The sequence below is a fragment of the Mchenga conophoros genome, linkage group LG11, assembly GCF_057382185.1.
Source record: "Mchenga conophoros isolate Kocher_MC1m ecotype Shallow Benthic linkage group LG11, M_conophoros_male_GT1.1, whole genome shotgun sequence".
Lineage (NCBI taxonomy): Eukaryota > Metazoa > Chordata > Actinopteri > Cichliformes > Cichlidae > Mchenga > Mchenga conophoros.
Genome location: NC_140536.1, coordinates 9,493,869 through 9,514,600, shown reverse-complemented (window position 1 = coordinate 9,514,600; position 20,732 = coordinate 9,493,869). Strand labels below are relative to the sequence as shown.

General features: G+C 43.8%; 1 protein-coding gene across 21 annotated transcripts in view; it reads left to right on the top strand.

Moving 5' to 3' along the window:
* Positions 1–20,732, top strand: part of rims2a (regulating synaptic membrane exocytosis 2a) — a 158,636-nt gene that overhangs the window by 133,662 nt on the left and 4,242 nt on the right. Inside the window, exon 1 of one of the 21 annotated variants that reach the window (XM_085290810.1) lies at positions 17,811–18,487. The exons of the other annotated variants lie outside the window; for them this stretch is intronic. Within the exon in view, the coding sequence (XP_085146936.1) occupies positions 18,343–18,487 (145 nt within the window). The 5' untranslated portion in view covers positions 17,811–18,342. Of the gene's footprint in view, positions 1–17,810; positions 18,488–20,732 lie in introns of those variants that run through there. 21 annotated transcript variants of the gene reach the window in all.

Sequence of the window (20,732 nt, the reverse complement as noted above, 5' to 3'; positions counted from 1 at the left end):
GATTTGATCCTTCCAAACACAACTAAAACACAATTTTCAATATTTGTCACATTTTTTTCGTTTGATGCTCTTTTGACTGTGATTTTTTTTTTTTACTATTGCCATCTGCAGTTGTATTTGTTTCCGGGTGCACGTGAGAACATGTGAGACCACGTGCACGTGCGAGATATGAACAAGAAAGGGTGTGTTGTAGCTGAAAGTAGTAATGTGTATTTTTCTGCTGTGGAAAAGGGGCTTTCGCTATTCTACACTTTGCAAGGTGTTCTGTTTTTTGGGTTTGGTTTTTTTTCCATCTTGCTTTCTTTTCAAAATTGCTCATTACCTGGTGCCACACAGTGTGAAAAAACAGCCTAGCAGGTGGTGTGCAGCGAAGTTTGTGGATGACAGATTGGAGTCTGGTCTTTTCATGCAAAGGTCAGGCAATTCGTCCACTCCCCCTGCGAGGCTGTGACCGTATCTATTCATCTCGCCTATTCAACCTTAAGGTGGCCAGTAATCACTTCTGTCCATTAGCGCTTTCTCCAATACCACAGCAGGGGGGTGAATGCATGTGTATGATGAGGAGGGACGAGCGAGAAAGTGGAGAGATGGTACGCTCACATGGCGTTGTGCTGTCCCCCACCCCTCCCTGGCTCGTGATTTAACTGGCACATGGGCTGCTGCCTTATCTCTGCGGGTTAATAACGGTACTAACTGTTAATCACATCAATATGACAATTAGCCCGTCTTTGCAGCTATTATACGATTTTTATCGTATAATAGCTAGGAGATGCTAATGTTTTTGACAATGAAGAAGGTTTTTGTTGCTGAATAAGATGAACCCTCTGAAGTTCAATTTTGAGACCAGTAGAAACAAATGGCATTTATTCTGACTTTTATATGGATACAGATTTTGAAGATACTCATTTTAGCAGACACATGAACATACTTTCTTTCCTAGTGCGTACAGAGCACATACTGAGCAGCCCGGACCTCCTCGGGCTATCAATATTTTACTCATTGCTTTTAAGTGCATCAGAGGGAGTTAGTAAGAGTGTGCATGCATCTCCCTTTCAGTATCTGTATTTGTTTCTGCACCAGCACGTACACTGCTAAGTTGCCTTGTGTCCTACTTTGTTGTGCGCTGTGTTGGGAGGCTCTTTGCCCGTTTCAAAGGTGCATTCAAAAGCATGGCTGATTTTTCTTTTTGTTTTTTTTTTTTGGGGGGGGGGGGGGGGGGGTTGTGTGTGCAGTGCCAATGGGGGATGGGTAGATCAGCCAAGCAGCACGACTCTGGCTTTGACAAACACTGGTTAGTCAGGTGGAATGGATGTGCTCCCAGGTGACCGCCATGAGTAGTGTGTACAAATTTGGCAGCTCTGGCTCTCAGTCGTCATTCTCTCGGTCCACAGTGCAAGATGGTACACTTTACAGGAAGTAGGAGTGCTTTAATATGCTTAGACCAACAACTGCTAACTGCTGCATAAATATGCTACCTGAAGTGATGGAAATTTACTTTCTTAGTTCTCGGGGTTGTAACAGGAACTGAGTGAGCAGTACAAAGCAAACAGTGGACACATGGGAGTCAATTTTATGAGTTTATTTCTCTTTTTCTTTGTGTTCATTCTGAAAACAGTCACAGTCCTTGCATGCTTGGCCAGTTAAGCTGATTCTAATTCAGGCTCAGGTTCAGTAATGCATCAAGAAATGCTTTTTAATCACTAGTTAATTAGATGTTAAGAAGAAATAATTACCTCCTGCAATGAAGTTATGTTTCTGGCAGTATTTGTGTGTGTCGTTAAGCAGGATAGCTCGAAAAGTTTTGAATGAATTCTGATAAAACGTGTAAAGTGGGGTCTCGTTAACAAGTCATTCTAATTTGACTCACATCCACCAAGGTCTTCAAGCTCCACTCAATGATCTATTGGTTAAAAAATGTTTTATATCATCAAAGAACGTATTGTTGAGAGAAATAAAACGAGCTGCCTGTTTTTATATATACTATAGTATAATATTGAATATTAAGCTCAAGATATTCATGTTCAGTTACTTACAAATCAGTAAATTTCAACCTACGTAATGTTTGTGCAATCAACCTAAACATCTGTCACGGTACCCTTATCTGATTTTTTTTTTTACCACACGCAGAAGACTAAATGAATATATCCATCCTTTCTCTACGGCTTATCCTTGTCAGGGTCACGGGGGGCTGGAGCCTATCCCAACTACCTTGGACAGGACAGGCTAACAAAAATGAATATATAGAAAATACAGTATCATTCCCTTACAAGTAAACACTATCCGGAGAGTGGCAGAGGTTTTCGCTCTTGTTATACTATGTTGTTACTAAGCAACAGCGAATTGTTGAGTTTATTTGATAGTTTACATTAACTTTAAATGTAAATTTTGAAATACTTTTAAAAAACACTATTAGGCTTTTACATGCAATCATGTAAGGCATTGCCACTCAATCATTCATCAACTTGACTTATTATGTTAATTTATTTTTTTATCCTTTCTTCTATCCGAGGGAGACTGGGGACATTGAGTCCGAATGGACCATGTTCAGCGTCTCCATTGCCGAAGCTGCTGCATTGAGCTGCGGCCGCAAGGTGGTTGGTGCCTGCCGTGGTGGTAATCCCCGAACCAAATGGTGGACACCAGAGGTGAAGGGAGCCACCAGGCTGAAGAAGGAGTCCTATCGGGCTTGGTTAGCCTGTGGGACTCCGGAGGCAGCCGACAGGTATCGACAGGCCAAGCGGAATGCGGCTCGGGCAGTGGCTGAAGCAAAAACTCGGGTGTGGGAGGAGTTCGGAGAGGCCATGGAAAAAGACTTTCGGGCTGCCTCGAAGAGATTCTGGCAAACCGTCAGACGTCTCAGGAGGGGAAAGCGGTGCTCTACCTGCACTGTGTATAGTGCTGGCGGAGCGCTGCTGACGTCGACTGAGAAAATTGTCAGGCGGTGGAAGGAATACTTCGAGGACCTCCTTAATCCCACTGACACGTCTTCCGAGGAGGAAGCAGAGTCTGGGGATGAGGGGAATGACCCGCCAATTTCCGGGGGCGAGGTCACTGAGGCAGTTAAACAACTCCTTGGTGGCAGAGCCCCTGGTGTTGATGAGGTCCGCCCCGAGTTCCTGAAGGCTCTGGACGTTGTAGGGCTGTCCTGGTTGACACGCCTCTGCAATGTTGCGTGGAGATCAGGGGCAGTACCTGTGGACTGGCAGACCGGGGTGGTGGTCCCCATCTTCAAGAAAGGGGACCGGAGGGTGTGTTCCAACTACAGGGGGATCACACTCCTCAGCCTCCCTGGGAAAGTCTATGCCAGGGTGCTGGAAAGGAGAGTTCGTCCGTTAGTCGAACCTCGGATACAGGAGGAACAATGCGGTTTTCGTCCTGGTCGCGGAACACTGGACCAGCTCTTTATCCTCTCCAGGATACTTGAGGGTGCATGGGAGTTTGCCCAACCAGTCTACATGTGTTTTGTGGACTTGGAGAAGGCATTCGACCGTGTCCCTCGGGGTGTCCTGTGGGAGGTGTTGCGGGAATATGGGGTGTCTGGCCCATTGCTACGGGCCATTCGATCCCTATACAACCGTTGCAAGAGCTTGGTTCGCATTGCCGGCAATAAGTCGGACTCGTTCCCGGTGGGTGATGGGCTCCACCAGGGCTGCCCTTTGTCTCCGGTTCTGTTCATAATTTTTATGGACAGGATTTCTAGGCGCAGCCAAGTGGCGGAGGGCTTTCGCTTTGGTGGCCTCAGAATCTCATCTCTGATTTTTGCAGATGATGTGGTTCTGTTGGCTTCATCGGGTGAGGGCCTCCAGCTCGCACTGGAGCGGTTCGCAGCCGAGTGTGAAGCAGCGGGAATGAGGATCAGCACCTCCAAATCTGAGGCCATGGTTCTCAGCCGGAAAAGGGTGGAGTGCCCACTCCGGGTCGGGGATGAGTTCCTGCCCCAAGTGGAGGAGTTCAAGTATCTCGGGGTCTTGTTCGCGAGTGATGGGAGAAGGGAGCCGGAGATCGACAGACGGATTGGGGCTGCAGCTGCAGTAATGCGGACGCTGCACCGGTCCGTCGTGGTGAAGAGGGAGCTGAGTGTAAAAGCGAAGCTCTCAATTTACCGGTCGATCTACGTCCCTACCCTCACCTATGGCCACGAGCTGTGGGTAGTGACCGAAAGAACGAGATCGCGGATACAAGCGGCAGAAATGAGCTTCCTCCGAAGGGTGGCTGGCCTCTCCCTTAGAGATAGGGTGAGAAGTTCGGCCATCCGGGAGGGGCTCAGAGTAGAGCAGCTGCTGCTCCACATCGAAAGGAGCCAGCTGAGGTGGTTCGGGCATCTGACAAGGATGCCCCCTGGGCGCCTCCTGGGTGAGGTGTTCCAGGCATGTCCCACCGGGAGGAGGCCCCGGGGCAGACCCAGGACACGCTGGAGAGATTATATCTCTCGGCTGGCCTGGGAACGCCTTGGTATTCCCCCGGATAAGCTGGAGGAGGTGGCTGGGGAGAGGGAGGTCTGGGCCTCTTTGCTTAGGCTGCTGCCCCCACGACCCGGCCCCGGACAAAGCGGATGAAAATGGATGGATGGATGGATCCTTTCTTCTACACTCAACAAAAATATAAACGCAACACCTTTGTTACTGCTCCCATTCCCCATGGGATGGACGTAGAGACCTAAAATTCATTCCAGATACACAATATAACCATCCCTCCCAAACAGTGGTCACAAATCAGTCCAAATGTGTGGTAGTGGGCACATCTGCTATATTGAGATAATCCATCCCACCTCACAGGTGTGCCACATCAGGATGCTGATCTGACATCATGAGTAGTGCACAGGTGTACCTCAGACTGCCCACAACAAAAGGCCACCCTGGAATGTGCAGTTTTTTGCGCTATTGGGGGTCTGGGGACCCAGAACCGGTCAGTATCTGGTGTGACCACCATTTGCCTCATGCAGTGCAACACATCGTCGCATGGAGTCTATCAGATTGTCAATTGTGGCCTGTGGAATGTTGGTCCACTCCACTTCAATGGCTGTGCGAGGTTGTTGGATATTCGTGGGAACTGGTACACGCTGTCGTATACGCCGGTCAAGCACATCCCGAACATGCTCAATGGGTGACATGTCCGGTGAGTATGCTGGCCATGCAAGAACTGGGACATTCTCAGCTGCCATCTGCCCTGAACAATGTGAACCATGATTCATCCGTGAAGCGCACACCTCTCCAACGTGCCAGACGCCATCGAATGTGAGCATTTGTCCACACAAGTCTGTTACGGCGACGAGCTGGAGTCAGGTCAAGACCCCGATGAGGACGACGGGCATGCAGTTGAGCGTCCCTGAGACGGTTTCTGACGGTTTGTGCAGAAATTGTTTGGTTGTGCAAACCAATTGTTCCAGCAGCTGTCTGGGTGGCTGGTCTCAGACGATCTTGGAGGTGAACCTGCTGGATGTGGAGGTCCTGGGCTGGTGTGGTTACACGAGGTCTGCGGTTGTGAGGCCAGTTGGATGTGCTGCCATATTCTCTGAAACGCCTGTGGAGACGGCTTATGGTTGAGAAATGAACATTCAATGCACGGGCGACAGATCTGGTTGACATTCCTGCTGTCAGCATGCCAATTGCACGCTCCCTCATTGCTGTGGCATCTGTGGCATTTTGCTGTGAGACAAAACTGCACATTCCAGGGTGGCCTTTTGTTGTGGGCAGTCTGAGGTACACCTGTGCACTACTCATGATGTCAGATCAGCATCCTGCTGTGGCACACCTGTGAGGTGGGATGGATTATCTCAATATAGCAGATGTGCCCACTACCACACATTTGGACTGATTTGTGACCACTGTTTGGGAGGGATGGTTATATTGTGTATCTGGAATGAATTTTAGGTCTCTACGTCCATCCCATGGGGAATGGGAGCAGTAACAAAGGTGTTGCGTTTATATTTTTGTTGAGTGTATGTGCATTATGTTTTAAGCTTGACAGAGATGCAGTTTATTTCCTAAACACCTCAGTAAAGCAGCTTCCATGCAGATAAAAAAAAGCAGATAGTTAAACAGTCTAATGTTGCAAGCTTATTGGAAATCCATCTACATACTTTCACCACATGTGTATTTCTTCATAAACTTTCCTTCCAACTCGCCTCTGAAGAGGGCAGCCTGTAATTTCAGTGTAATTGCTATCTGTGCTGCTGATCTGCAGGTGGGATGCTTTTTCATTCCTTCCTTTTTCTGTTTGTTAATATTTTAATTTTAAATATTGTTTTCAGCCTTATGGTGTTGTGAATCCACTTTAAATAAAAAAACAAATTTTGTTCCAGTTGTTTACAACTTTAGCTGATGTGAGGTAATGGCTTTATAAAACACTTCATACTCATTAAGCCCCTGAAACCATTTTTGTAGCATGGCTGGTAGCGTTTTACCTGATAATAAATTTCTCTTGTGTCTCCCCACCCCCACCTGTCCTCATTATGTTTCACATGCAGTTGCACAGCGATCTTTGTGACTCACCACCGGCCTCTAAGTATTAAGGCTGAGATGATGATCAGTCAAACAAAAAAGGCAACAGTGGCCGAGGTAGCCTGCAGTGATATAGAAATAAGGAATATGTGGAATCAGTGGGAGGGATTTAAGTATGTTATATGATACGTTGTCAGTAACATCTAGTTTCCTGTTCCCCTGAATGCAGCCTGGAGTGTTCCAGCAATTTATTTATTTTTTCTTACGACCCTGAAAGAAACCTGACCAGATTTGACCTTCTCTTTTTAAAAATCTGGAGATAAATTGAAGTGTCTGTTCTTTTTTTTATAGTTATTTTATAATGTTTCTCCCTAAGACATTTCTTTTGATGCTCTAAAAGTTATCTGTAAACATCTTGTCATGTAACCGTCCTATTTTTGCTCCTAGAAACTGAATTATTTTGGTGACCTCAGATTTAATGTTGATAGTGCACCTGATTCTGCAGTCACATAGCTGGGTAACTGACTAATGAAGATTTATATGGAGATATTTCATCCATGAAGAGTTGAAATATTCAGCGGCTTGAGTCTGGTCAGTAAAAGATTCAAAACTTTGCTTTGAGTACTAATCTTTGAGTGAACCTATAGCCGAATGTATACAGTATAGAAAGAAAGCGATGGCTGCCCCCCTTTCTCCCTCCTATTACACCAGGTACTGACGCAGTTTTGGACCTCCAAAATCCTCAGTCTGTTTTTGTATGTGGTGAAATAGCTGAACTTTGAGCTTTCAGCCAAGGTAATTTATCTTCGGTGTTAAGCTGGGTGCCTATCTCAGCAGCTCCTCTGCTAGCTGAGGCTGCTAATTAATCTCCTAGGGGGCCGGCGCAGACACACTGCTCTCAGAGTGATGCATGAATGGAACACAGCAGCACAGGTACAGCCCCAACCCTCTTTCTGCCTCACCTAGTCTTTCAGATCTTCTTGATCTTATTATATCTCTATCATTATTGTGTTTTCTACCCATCTTTCTCTAACCTCCTTCATTATTCCCTCTACCATCTCTTCTAGCTGTTCTTTTTCCCCTGCGTGTCCTCCATCATTCTCGATTTCAACAATTCAAAAGCGGCTTCATGGTTGTTAATCAGTCCAGGCACTCAGACAAGTCATCTTTGCATTGACCTAAATAACTGCTGATCTACTTTAGGTAGGATGAGGCTTTTGAAAGTTTCAGATTTGTTTCATGAATCAGCTGCAAGAATGAGTCATGATGGTCAGCAGTAGGTCCAGTAATCGACATGCAGCAGACAATAAAAATAAAACCCTCATTTCCACACATGACTCAGAAATGGCAATGGATGATGATGAAACATCCTGTTGTTAAAAGTTGTTCAGCAGATTCAGTTTACTAGTGCTTTAACTGAGCAAGAGGCAGCATTATGTAATTGACAGTTTTCATCTAATGACTGAACACGGTCGTCCATCTGTGAAGTCTGCGCTTATTCAGTCAGGCTTACCCGAGTAGCCCTAAAGCTTTACGCCACCAACATTTACAGGCACAGCGTTCATGGGTGTCCATTATAGTGCTTCTGCAGTTAGTACTGAAGTTGGTCTGGAAGTTGTTAAGGTTTACCCTCTGCAGTTGACAGTACGGATTTCTCATGGCTGGTTGTTGTATGCACCAGATGTCAGTTTTATATCTTCATTACATGATGTTCATAACAAATAAATCCCAGCTGCCAAGTCCCTACAGTGTAAATTACCCTGAAAAAATTGTTGTTATGAATTCTTTAATGAAGTCCCTTTGTGTTCTGTCTCACTTGGGATGATACTTAAACTCACACTTTAATTATATTATCCCCCAACTAGCGTACACAAAGTAAAAGGCATGCATTGACGTGGCCATCGGAGATCATAAAACGTCAGTGAAACTTAGCAACTTATAACTGATGCAAAGCAAGCAGGTATTGAATTAAATTGATCTTATCTCTGAGGCATTTGAAGTGACTTCTAATGCAGCTGTTTACCAACCTGACTGAATGGAAATACAGAAGACATTTACCTACAATACACAAACAGAGCAGCCACTAGTGACTTAAATGTCAGCTACCCAGTGATTTGCTTCGTAATTCGATGGGTCTTAAGTCTGTTACAGTGTGTTATACACGTTTTACAGTGTGTAGTGTAAACGGGTGATGGTTGTATAGTTGATTAAGATGAAACCCTAATGCGTTTTCTCATTATATTATGAGATCGTGGCTCAAGAGTTGGCAGTTCGTCTTGTAATCGGTTCGGTTCGAGCCCCGGCTCCAACAGTCTCGGTTGTTGTGTCCTTGGGCAAGACATTTCACCCGTTGCCTACTGGTGGTGGTCAGAGGGCCCGGTGGTGCCAGTATCTGGCAGCCACGCCTCTGTCAGTGCATCCCAGGGCAGCTGTGGCTACAATGTAACTTGCCATCACCAGTGTGTGAATGTGTGGATGACTGAATGTAGTGTAAAGCACTTTGGGGTCCATAGGGACTAAGTAAAAGCGCTATACAAATACAGGCCATTTACCATAATATTACACTGTCACACTTCCTGGTGCTGGAACTGACGTCCACTTATGTGCTAAAGTTGTTTTCACACTTACGCAACAGTCCTGAACTTTTCTAAGACCTAACTAGCAGAAGGGAACATGGCAAACCTCCTGCACAGCTGGATCACACACAAGCTGGTCTTTAACCTGCCAGTTCCCAAGCTGCCAGCTATTGATGTGTGAACAGCTAATACCTGTCTGGTTTATTCATTGCTAGCAACTGGGCATCCTGTGGCCTGCCTGCTGCACACTCCTTCCAGGCAGCTACTTCAACCAATACAGAGTATTAATGGTAACACAAACACATGTGAAGGGGACTATTTCATATGCAAAAGAACAACTATGGACATAATCCTGACCCTTGACTGCTGAGATTGTCTAAAGTTAATGTCTGAAAAACAGTTTAAGAGTGCACAGATATCAGCTAAGAGAAGTATATGCTCTTTGTGTGTGTGTGTGTGTGTGTGTGTGTGTGTGTGTGTGTGTGTGTGTGTGTGTGTGTGTGTGTGTGTGTGTGTGTGGTGGGGGGATTGGGTGTTCTGACTGTAAATGATCACTCAGTCATATTGTTTATTCATAAATTCATAAGCTGTGATGTGAATTTCCGAGGTGGCGGACTAAACAGATTGTTTTCACACTGAGTGTGTGCAGGACATGGTGTCTCTCCCAGCAGACAGTGTATTTTGTCCTTTCTAAGCTATCAGCCAATGTTCTTGTTTTGAAGATGGTTTTTTTTCTTAATGTGCTCTTTATTCATCCATCCATCCATTTACTTCTGCTTATCTGGGACCGGGACGCTGAGGCAGCAGCCTCCTCCAGTTTGTCCACTCGGAACGCAAAGGCATTCCCAGGCCAGTCAAGAGATATAATCTCTCCAATGTGTCCTGGGTGTGCCCCATTGTCTCTCCCCCAGTGGGACATGTCCAGAACACCTCACCCAGTAGGCATCCTTGTCAGTTGCCCAAACCATCTCAACTCAGTCCTTTCGATGTCGAGGAGTAGCGGCTCGACTCTGAGCCCCTTCTGGATAGCTGAACTCCTCACCCTATCTCTAAGGCAAAGGCCACCCTTTGGAGAAAGCTCATTTCCACCACTTTTATCTCTCGCTCTCCCTCTTTTGGTCACTACTCAAAGCCTGTGACCATAGGTGAGGGTGGGGGCGTAGATGGACCAGTGCTGATTCTCATTCCCGCCACTTGTTGTGCTGTTTAAGCGTTGCATAATTCAGTTGTGATCTAAAGAAAATATGAAGAGCTGCCAGTGCTAGACTATTAAGCAATTAAGCTTCAGGAAATTAGCGAGTTATTTCAAAATGTTTTAACCTTGAACAATAAAGAATCTACACAATAAAAGCTTTTCAATTAAATTTAATTTCTTTTAACCCATATGGAAAAGATATATATAAATCTTATAAGGTTTGTATCTGTCTTGTGTGAAACTTGTATGAAAAGCATACAAGAGTGAAAACAGATATAAGATCCCTTGAAAAATTCTATAAATGAAACGTATGTTTTGGATACTTACTAAAACAATATATGAAAGTAATGAGAAAGTGGCTACTTTCATGAGTAAATCATATAAGCCTTATATGATTCACTATATGAAGTAGGCCACATCTTATGCAAGTCTTTTATAAGTTTTTTCTATTTCTTTTCCATATGGGAAGTTTCATTATCATGTTCAGTGATTTTCTGCTTTGAGTAGACTAAAAACACACAGTGACCCTTGAAGGATGAAAGTACACATGATTTTTACAACTTTAAAAAAAAATGCTGAGTGTTGTAAATAAACAGTATCAGTCAAAAGTTTGGGTGGACTCAGCCATTCACATGACTGGTATGTAGGGATGGGTACCGGTATGGCACCGGTTCTGACATAAACGGTAGTGACCAGACCGAAAAGGAGCACACATTTCGGTGCTTTATTTCGGTGCTTTTTTTTCCTGAGATGTCATACACTTTGGATTCTAGCCAATCATTTTACGTTTCCGAGGATAGTAGGCGGGCCCAGGTACGTACGTTCTTTTAGAGCAGAGCTACAGATTAAAAATGCCCAAGGCGAAGCGGTCAAAAGTCTGGCTGTACTTCACAGCAAAAAGATGCAAACTCAGCAGCCTGCAACAAGTGCTTTAAGGTGACACTGTGATACTGTCAAAGGAGGTAACACCTCGAATCTGATGAAACACCTGGCAACCTATAGCATTTTGTTAAAAGCCGAGAAATGCACCGTATTTGATAGCTTGCTGCGAGACCTCACACCGTGCACATCTACTGTGGTTGTGGTGCCTGTTATCGGACCCGGAGTTAGCAACATCCCCCAAAAACCCGAAGAGGAGAGTCCTGGCCCCTAGCCCTGCCAGTGTAGCAGAAATGATGACGGATGATGATGCAGCAGCAGCCGTTCTTCTCTGCGTGAGTAGCTTAATGTTGTTCGTGTGTAATTTACGTTGAGTAGAATAACCACGTTATTACATGAATGCATGTAAGGTGAACTAGCAAACACCGTCGTAGTTACATACGGCTGTCTTCTTGTTTGATGGCAGATGCTCCCTTCACCCTGGCCAAAAAGGCTAAAATGACCAAAGAAAAAGTGGGAAACAGTTAAACACGAGAGGTTTTTAGACAAAGATTGTGTTTTTTCTATTGTTTAAGCACTGCTTCCAGCTAAGAGTGATACCATATATGCCCTATAGCTGCAGAAAAGGCTAACATTGTTATCTTTTTACAAAAAAACAGCTAAACATGAGAGGTTTTTGGACAAAGTTTGTGTTCTCCATTCTTTAAGCACCGGTTCGAGCACCGTTTAAGCACCGACACCATGTCAAAAGTACCGGTTTGGTACTGGTATCGGATAAATCCTAAACGATACCCATCCCTACTGGTATGTTATATGTTTGAGTCAAAGATTATTTGTCTTCAGGCAGCATCTCAGTGAGCTCAGGTTTAAAGCCGTTGACTCATCTTCTGCCCATTCCCTGCTCCATCAGCTGCACGGTGCTTTTACCTGCGGTGTGACTCACACTCCTCAGCCATATGTCTCCCTTGCCTGAATTTGAAGCTTGGACGCAGTTTAAGAATACACTTGTACTGCCACGTCTCGCAGTTCAAGCACAGCACATTCTTCGCTCCCGCCCGAGCAGAGCTAAAATAGAACTTACACAATGCATTTTTAGATTTTTAGGCATTGCTAAAAATACTGTACTTCCTCTCCTGATTGTTTTTTTTTTTTTTCTTTAAATGTAGCTGTCAGTCAGAGAGGAAGTCTGATGAGGCATGTACTGGAAAAATACTGTGGTAAGGGTAGTCATAGAGTCTGGGCTGGATGCTTCTGTGTTTTATAAAAGTGGTTAAAGCAACTTATTTCCTCTTTCAGTCTGAGAGGTAAATAAGCTGTAGTAATATAATTGTTGCAATTTTTGCAATCTAAGGAACATATTGCATATGACAGTAGTTTGTTGTGACCGTAAGAGATGTCAGCAGTTTCTATCAGATCGTATTTGGATCTTCTTTCTCTTTCTAATGAGTTTTCCATCTGTTGTTGCTTCAGTGTTTGCACCACTGAGTGGATGGAGGCAGCCAGGGGACAAACTCTTCAAACGTCACCTGCAGAGCCTGTTTTAAATATTGCCTTTAGCCTGACAACTTCTACCTAAGGTGCAAAGTGAAGAGCAGGAAACGCTGTGTATACATGTGTGAGTGGAGTCTCCTTTCATATGTAGTAAACAACTTGAGGTGGAACATTATTTTATTTTGAGCACTTTTGATTGCGTTATGCATTTTTATGAAGTGTTCAGCCATTTAAGGTTTTAAGTTTGACTGGGCCTTTTCATATTCATATTTCAGTAAATTGTTTCTTTGCGTGCAGACATAACAACTGTGTCCAGACAATGTTAGCATCATGCTATTTTTAAAAAAGAGGAACCTTAAGAAAGCTAAAGATTTGTTTTGGGGTTTTTTTTGTACTGTGTACATGTCAAGATTGTGTCTTTATGTGTAGTAGCCAAAGATATTCTGGATGCAGCTTTAATATAATGTGAGGTGAGATTGGACATCACACATAGCTTCACATTCCTCATTATATTTGACTGAGACACAGGAGGGAAAGCTGTTTTTGTAGCAAGCGTGTTTATCTACCTTTGCACTGTATCCTTGTGTACATATTCACATGCTTATTGGTGTCTGTTTGCCTACGTCCATGCATGTGAGGGAAAGTGTTAGAGCCCTCCATTAAGCTCTGTTTACAGTGTGCAGGGTCAGAGTTGCTGTCTGATGCTTGGCCTGGTCTGAGCTCATCAATCACATCAAGACTTCTGAAGGCTTTGGCCTGTTAGTCCCGCCACCTCTCAGGCAGATTGTACACAAGGACTTCTGGGATATTACGGTCCTATGTTGTAGATTCTTCACATTCCTGCCTTCTGAGGTGCTTGTGATTTCCAGTTGTGTGGTCATTGTCTGGCAGATTTATCATAGTATAGAGCAAAGCAAGATATGTTCAGTGTTAACCAGCATTAGTCACAGTGTTGTGAAATCAGAGAGTAGTACGCTTATGACCTAAGATGGAGATGCTTTTAGAGGAAGGAGTGTCAAATACTTTAATTCTAAATCACATGAGCTAAAGGTCTGATGTCTTGTTTAACTGGCACCCCGATCACGTCAACGTTTAATAGAAAGGCCAGCCAATATTGGCTCCTGAAGTCTTTCGGCACGTCATTTATCTAACATGCAATCTGGTCTTGGTAACTGCAGCCACGTGTTTTTAATAAAGAGGTAAAGCAGCTAAAGGTCTAGTGACGCGACCTAGATTCTAACTACACTCTTACTACCAACACATTGCTGAGCGTGTTTAAAATGCTCTGATCTGTAATGAAGTCCTTTTTTTGTTAAGCATGATCTGTATTACCCAGCAAATAAAAGTTTCAAAGTTTCTTTTCGTACTTGATGCAAACTCTGTTTTCACAGTCCGTGAACACGCATCCACGTGCTGCATTAAGCAGATTAATGTTGACTGTAATTAAGCATATTTTTGTCTCCAGTTGCTGTGCGTGTCAGGTGAAGTGAAAATTGTTGCAATGCCTCTTTCTTTCACTATGTCACTGGTTGTGGGTGGACAGATAACAATAAACTGTGCCCAAGATACAAAATTTGAAGTTATCCACACGTGTCTAATGCATTGCTGGAGACACGTGCGCACGAGCCAGCTACAGAGGAGAGAAGAATTATTGTGGTCTGCTGTTATTGTTTTGGCAAAGCCATGACGTGAATCACCACTTTCTCTTAAGCAGTTAATGAGTAAGGGCACTTACTATATCTTTTTGCAGCTCTGGTAGTTCCGTATTGTCTGTGTCTGGCTTCAGTCTACCTCACAGTACAAGTACAATTCTAATGACCTTTTTTTGCTCTAGCAGAAACATACCAGAGAAGCCAAGTGACGAGTTTAGCACTATACTTAACGGTGATACTGTAAAGGAATCTACAGAGAACCTCACACTCCAAAACATGTGACTGAATTAAGGGAGTAATCATGAATGCCTTATTTTTTTTAGTCAATCCATTAATATTTGCACTTACACTCTCTTACATTTACACTCTGGCATCAAGACACAATTATGTTTTACTGCCAATAAAACAGCAGGCCCGTTATAGGTTCTGTCTACTTCTGTTTGCTACTGTTAGTAAAAATCACTGAATAGAGTGACGAATTGCTACTGTAGAGGAAACCGTGATTAGCATTCAGCTATTAGCTGTCCTAATGTGCTTTCCTTAGAAATATTCCTCTAGCAGGGTTTTGGTGCATACGCCGCTTTACAAATTGCTTCCCCTGTTTTTGGTCCAGCTAATATAATTAAGCAGGTCATACGAGTGAAATACACTGACCATATTTCATTGTTAATGCTAAAACATTTTACTGCAGTTTTTTGTATTTAAGTCCTTGGCCAAAAGTTTGCTAACATCTCTGTGTGGCTCTACATGGACAAAGCAAAGCTGAATTCAGACACACAGGTATCCTTACAGTCTTTGTTAAGGAATCTACTTTAAATTAGTACAACTGACCAGTTACTTTACATTGGAGGGAGTTGAACCACCTAAGGTAGATATGGAGTTTAGGCCCCAATTGCACAAGGATCGAGACTGGTTGGTAATTGTAAACATACACGGCAGACCCAGTGGCATTTTAATCATGTTTATTTCATCGGTTGTTGGACACACAGAGCTGCAGCTCTCCCGCTGCCAGCTCAACATAACAACAACCTTAATTCAGAGTCCCGACTTTTAAGCTGGCGTGGAGTGATTGCAGATGCTGCGCAGGTGCGTCCATTGCACCTGTAGCAGCATCGCAAACCACGCCCCGCCACAGTAATCACCAGTTGCTAAGGAATAAAAAGTTGCCAGAGGTTGCTACAGGTTGCTGGCCATTACTGTGAAATTGATTGTGAAACTCCAGTCACCCTGTCCTAAAGAGTGGTGACTTAGGGGGGGAATACACGTATTCCCTGATCTGTTTGAAACTGGTTTCCAACTTGTAAACTACTTCCCAACTACTTTTTAAGCAGTGGTGAAACTGAGATTGTTTATCTTCAAAGTAAAAGTCTCATCTCTTGAAATGTGTTGGTTTCAGTGGTAAGGCATAACTTTTACTTTATGGGCAAATATTCTCCATTTCTAGCTTGTGTTGCACTTTTTCCGAGCAGCTCCGTTGTTAGCTAGTGAGTCTTTGAAGTCTGTGTCTTCCAGAGAAATTACAGCCAACTCTGGCAATCTGCTAGCAACCAAAAGCAATCCTGGGGGGGGGGGGGGTGGTAAAGCATCCTCTTTCTGACTGACTTCAGCCAGAGACAGTCAACAACCTCAAGCAACCACTTGCCAACCTATTGGTACGATTTTCCCCAGTGATTGAAGGTTGCCATGTGCGTCTGAGGCCTCAGTTAAATTAAACTGCTTGGAAAACATAGTTCCAGGTTTCTTAAAAAGATAAAAATTAAAAAGATTAAATTCACATCATACAAATTTCTAGTCACATGCCAGCAATATCTCCACTTAACAACTTGAACTCATATCTGTTCATAAACTCAGTCATTAGACTAATTAGGTTTTTGACCTGCTGGCTTTGAGTTTATCTAAAGCAGGGATATCAAACTCATTTTACATAGTGAGCCACATAAAGCCAAGTTTGAATTTAAGTCAACCTGACCAGTAAAATTCCCCTTTGTGTTATACGTTTAATGGTGTTGTAGTAAATGAAAGAAATCTGTCAGCATGACTCTTTGGGCTAAAAGTGTAAGGAATAGGTAGAAAATAAGATTTTTCTATAGCAGATTGTGAAAAAACAGGAAAGTAATTCAGTAATTGAATTACTTTGGTGTGGCATGTCTATATCAGAAGGAAAAAGTCCAAAACTTTCGTCCACCATATTTTCTAAAGCCATTGAGTGGGCTGGCTTAGAGTCTCTGCTGGGCTGATTAAGGCCCCTGGTCCTTATGTTTGACACCCCCTGATCTAGAACTTAGCAGGAGATGACCAAAATCATTCAGCATCATCCAATTCATAGCTTTAAAATCACTTTAATAAAAAAATGTCAGCCTTCTCTTAGTGCTACAGAAGCAGCAAAATAACCACCAAAGAAAGTTGAATTCATCACACGGAGAAGATAACCTCTGAGCCTGGATCAACGATCAGAAACACAGAGCTACATCATCATCATGAGGGCAAAGATCAGAAGTTTTCTGATAAAAGTTTAAACATTCTCACGGTTTAAATTCAGAGAAGCGCCTACCTGATCCTTAAATGAGTTTGTGGTTCATATTAAATCAAGTGTTTGTATTATAACTGTGTGCTCTTCTCCGATTCCCCCTGTGGCGGTAAACGTGAAGAGTTGTTTTGTCAGTGGTGACCTAGATGAAACCCGCAAATGGACATTAAGTGGCTCCTTCGTGGAAGTAGGTTGCAGTGTTTCAGAGAGAGGAACTTTTGCCTCTGCAGTAACACCACAGGGAGCTTCCTATATTTACCGTGGTGCAAAGAAAATGCCATAATTGTCTTGTCCTGCGCCTATTCTGCCACATTCATATTGAGAACAAAAAAGCAGGACTGCTGGCAGCATGTCGGGGCAGCACAGTTTCTCAGGATTTATGCTTGAACCTAATGCGGTGGTGACAGCTACCAGAGAAGCTGGAGTTCGGCTGAAAGTCGTGCATTTGCTTTGAGGTATCACTCACAGCCGATGCCGGTGGTACATTCATGAGCCACTTGAAGGACCACCGGTGAAGAAGTCCTTTCAGCGAGCAACGCTGTTGAGTCTCTTGGCTCTCAACTGTTTAAAATAAGCTGACCCCAGCTGTCCACAAATGGCAGAAATGGAATGAAGAAAAAGAAAAGTTAATATTTAGAAATGTGAGGCTCTAATTCAAACAAAGAGTCTTTGTGGCTGTTTAAAAGTTTGTGATGGATGACGAGAGCCATACTTTCTTGTAACGTGGCTGTGCCACAAAGGGACGACAGACGAGAGGGATTTCAGGTCGAGCTTTTAACGTTGTTTTTCCCTTTCGTTGACTTTCTTGTCTGTGAGAAACAGAACTCCTCCTAACGCAACACAGCTGTGAAATCACGACCGTGGAAAAGAGTAAAGTGAAGGAGCAGAGTTTGGCACGTGAACTTTGAGTGATCGCCATGTGGCTCGTGCGTTCTCATCAAGTAGCAGGACTGTTGGCAGGCCTAATGGCAGCTTATTTTCACTGGCCTGTGTGCACAAAATGGGGGGAGAGGGAGGGGTGGGAGGTAGAGGATGGGAAAAAAGGAAAATAGTAGTGATGAACGGAACAAAGGGAACAAAAGAACAAGCGCAGAGAGAAAAATGAAAAAGCAAATGACAAAAGTAAGGGTATGAAAAAAAAATACTGCTGAGAAACGGAGTGGGTTAGGGAGGAGGGGGGGATCAGTATCTCTGGGTAGAGCTTGTTCACCCGCAGAGCCTGCCGAGGTGCGTCTGAGCAGCCCGGCCCTCTGATTGGCGGAGCGCAATGCAGCGCTCTCCCCTCCCCCCCTGAAGAAAGAAGTGCAGCAGGAACGTCAGACCCAGACAGCACAAGACTTGACTACTGAAGCAGCGTTTTTCCAAAGCTCTACCTAGGATGCAGTCAGCAGAGCATCTAGGGATAGACTAGATGCCAGATCCCTCTCCTGTTACAGCAGAGCATCTTCTACTGCTAGCCTTAGGAATCCATCGAATAGTATAGATTGGAGATACATTTTAAAGCTTTTATCAGCCAGAAAGGGCAAAGCTGACGCCTTGAGCATCGAATTCACCGCATTGAGGAGGACAGCCACCAGTCACCATGGGCAGGCAGGGGAACGATACCTCTCCTCCGGCTCCTGGGATGCGTATCCAGTGTTCCCAGAGCAAGATGAGCCTGTCAGCATCATTCGAAGCGTTGGCTGTCTATTTCCCCTGCATGAACTCCTTTGATGAGGAGGACGGAGGTAAGATGACAGGCGGGGAAATGTCACAGCCAAAGCTTCCTGCTGGGGGGGTAAACAGTGCGGCTTAAACTAAAAGATGGCGGTGAGCAAGGGGAGATAGATTTAGGATGAGAGGGAAGCTGCAGAGGTACTGGCATGGGAGAGAACTGGGACGTTGGAAAGTTCAGAAATGTTATTAGCTCAATTAGGATGTTTAGCTCAATTAGTCTATTTCAGTAAGTGTAATGTGTTATAAGGCTTGAGCTGTCCATACTGTGCATGATCTGGTTATATGATGACATAAAGCTTAATGTGCAATTTCATCTGTGGGTGGTCAGTTTATCATCAGTTAGTTGTGGGCCAGTCACACTTCTTTCTGCATCTGTTGTTGCTGCTGCCACCAATGGTGGTGTTGTCAAAATGGAACCGGTCTGTTTGCTTACAAATGGCACTCACGCTGGTCTAAAAACCTAATTTGCCCCGCATGACTGTGACTCTGATTCTGTGGATGAAAACAAAGGACTCTGTATTTGGAATGAATCCCTCTTTAGTATTTAGTTGGAAGTAGTGCTTCTTTTTCTTTTTGCTTAGAACCACAACGTTGTTCTGACTGTCACTTCAAATTTCCTAAAAGGTAGCGTAACGCCTACTGTGTGTATTTATAGCTCAGCCTCACAATCACTTCTTGTTCTATTTGCAGTTGTATTTACAAAAGAAGATTTGCAGTGCGCGTGATCTATTCTACTGTAGCTTTATCTGGCAACATATTTTCTGCCACACTACTCACCACTCCTCCTTTTTTTTTTTAGCTACAATTTCACACTCACTTAAACTCACACTTCCACCATTGGCAGCTTCCCTAGACTCGCTGTCTTTTCCTGATTGGCAGGGTCGCAATTGGAGGGCAGCAAACTTATGGAGATGAGCCAGTTTGTCTCGTTTTGACGCCTCTCCTGCTTCGCGGTTGCTGGATAGTTTATAAAAGTAACTTACTCTCCGACATACACTTATAACAGTCTAATCTTTATCTTATCTGCCACTGCTTTTAATGCACCTCTGTATATTTTTGTCTATAGAGCGGATACATACAGCGTTTATTTGAAATGCATTGGAACAGTATTTAAAGCACTCAAATAAGATCACATAGTGCTTGATATAGTGCAAAAGCTGCATAAATCCAAGACTGTGCCTGGTAACTTGTGTCAAAAGCAGAAGAGAATTACCATTAATAAATCATGTGTTTTTCAAGTTCGTTGATAACGTCTGGCTGGCCACTGAATGACAGCGGAGGTCTGCTGCAGACGTCAGAGACGACCTTTGTGGCTGCTTCTCTTATTGTAAAAAATGTGAAGAGCAGGAAGAGGAGGCGGAGGCCAGCTGAATAACTGAGATTTCAAGGCTGAAGAGCATCATGCCTGTTTTATGTCTGTGTGAGGCACAAAATGATCCATTTTTTTTTATCTTCAGTTCCTCCTCTACTAAGGCAAACAAAGGAGAGAGGAAGGAGAGTAAAGACTGCAAGGCCTATAACTGGATTAGGACTGCTGAAGCCTAGAAATTACTCATCTGCACAAACTTGCAAAATATTAGAGAGAAATTACATAAGGTCTGTGAACGGCCGGTTTTTGCACCCTGTAGTAATGAGCTGAAGCTTTGTGTATAGTACCTCTGTGTTATTACCTTCATCAGGCTTTGCAGGGATTTTCTGACCAAATAGTGCTAAATTTGATTACACAGAAGAAGAAGAAAAAAATTAATCCCATACCTGCAAAAGGCATGAAAACATTTAGTGATGGTTGGATCACCCCGTAGCAGTGCACAATTAAATGTTTAGAAAGGGACATGTTTTCAGTTTAACACAGCTGCATGTGTATGTAGAAAGCTCATACGGAGGTTTTTAGAACTAACCTATAATGTTTCACTTCATTTGAATCTCTTGAGGAGCTTCTCAGCACATTAGGCTTACTGAAAGTAAAAGACAACTTTTTGCCAACCTTTTTTTAAATGGGATATGAAAAGTGTGCGTGCGTGTGTGTGTATATATGGTAGAGCAGACATACTATACTTTTGAGGAGTTGTGTGTTTGTAAGCCGCAGGCGTGTCCACATTGTGCCACACGCACGCGGTCAGGTGGCGATGCGCAGCGGGAGGCTTAATGGAGAGAATCAGCTTTCTTCTTGGATCAGTCAGGATGGTGGGTTTGGGTTGGAGGGGTGGGGATGCATAGACAGTGGATGTTTGTAGGTGAATTTGCTCCCAGAAGTCC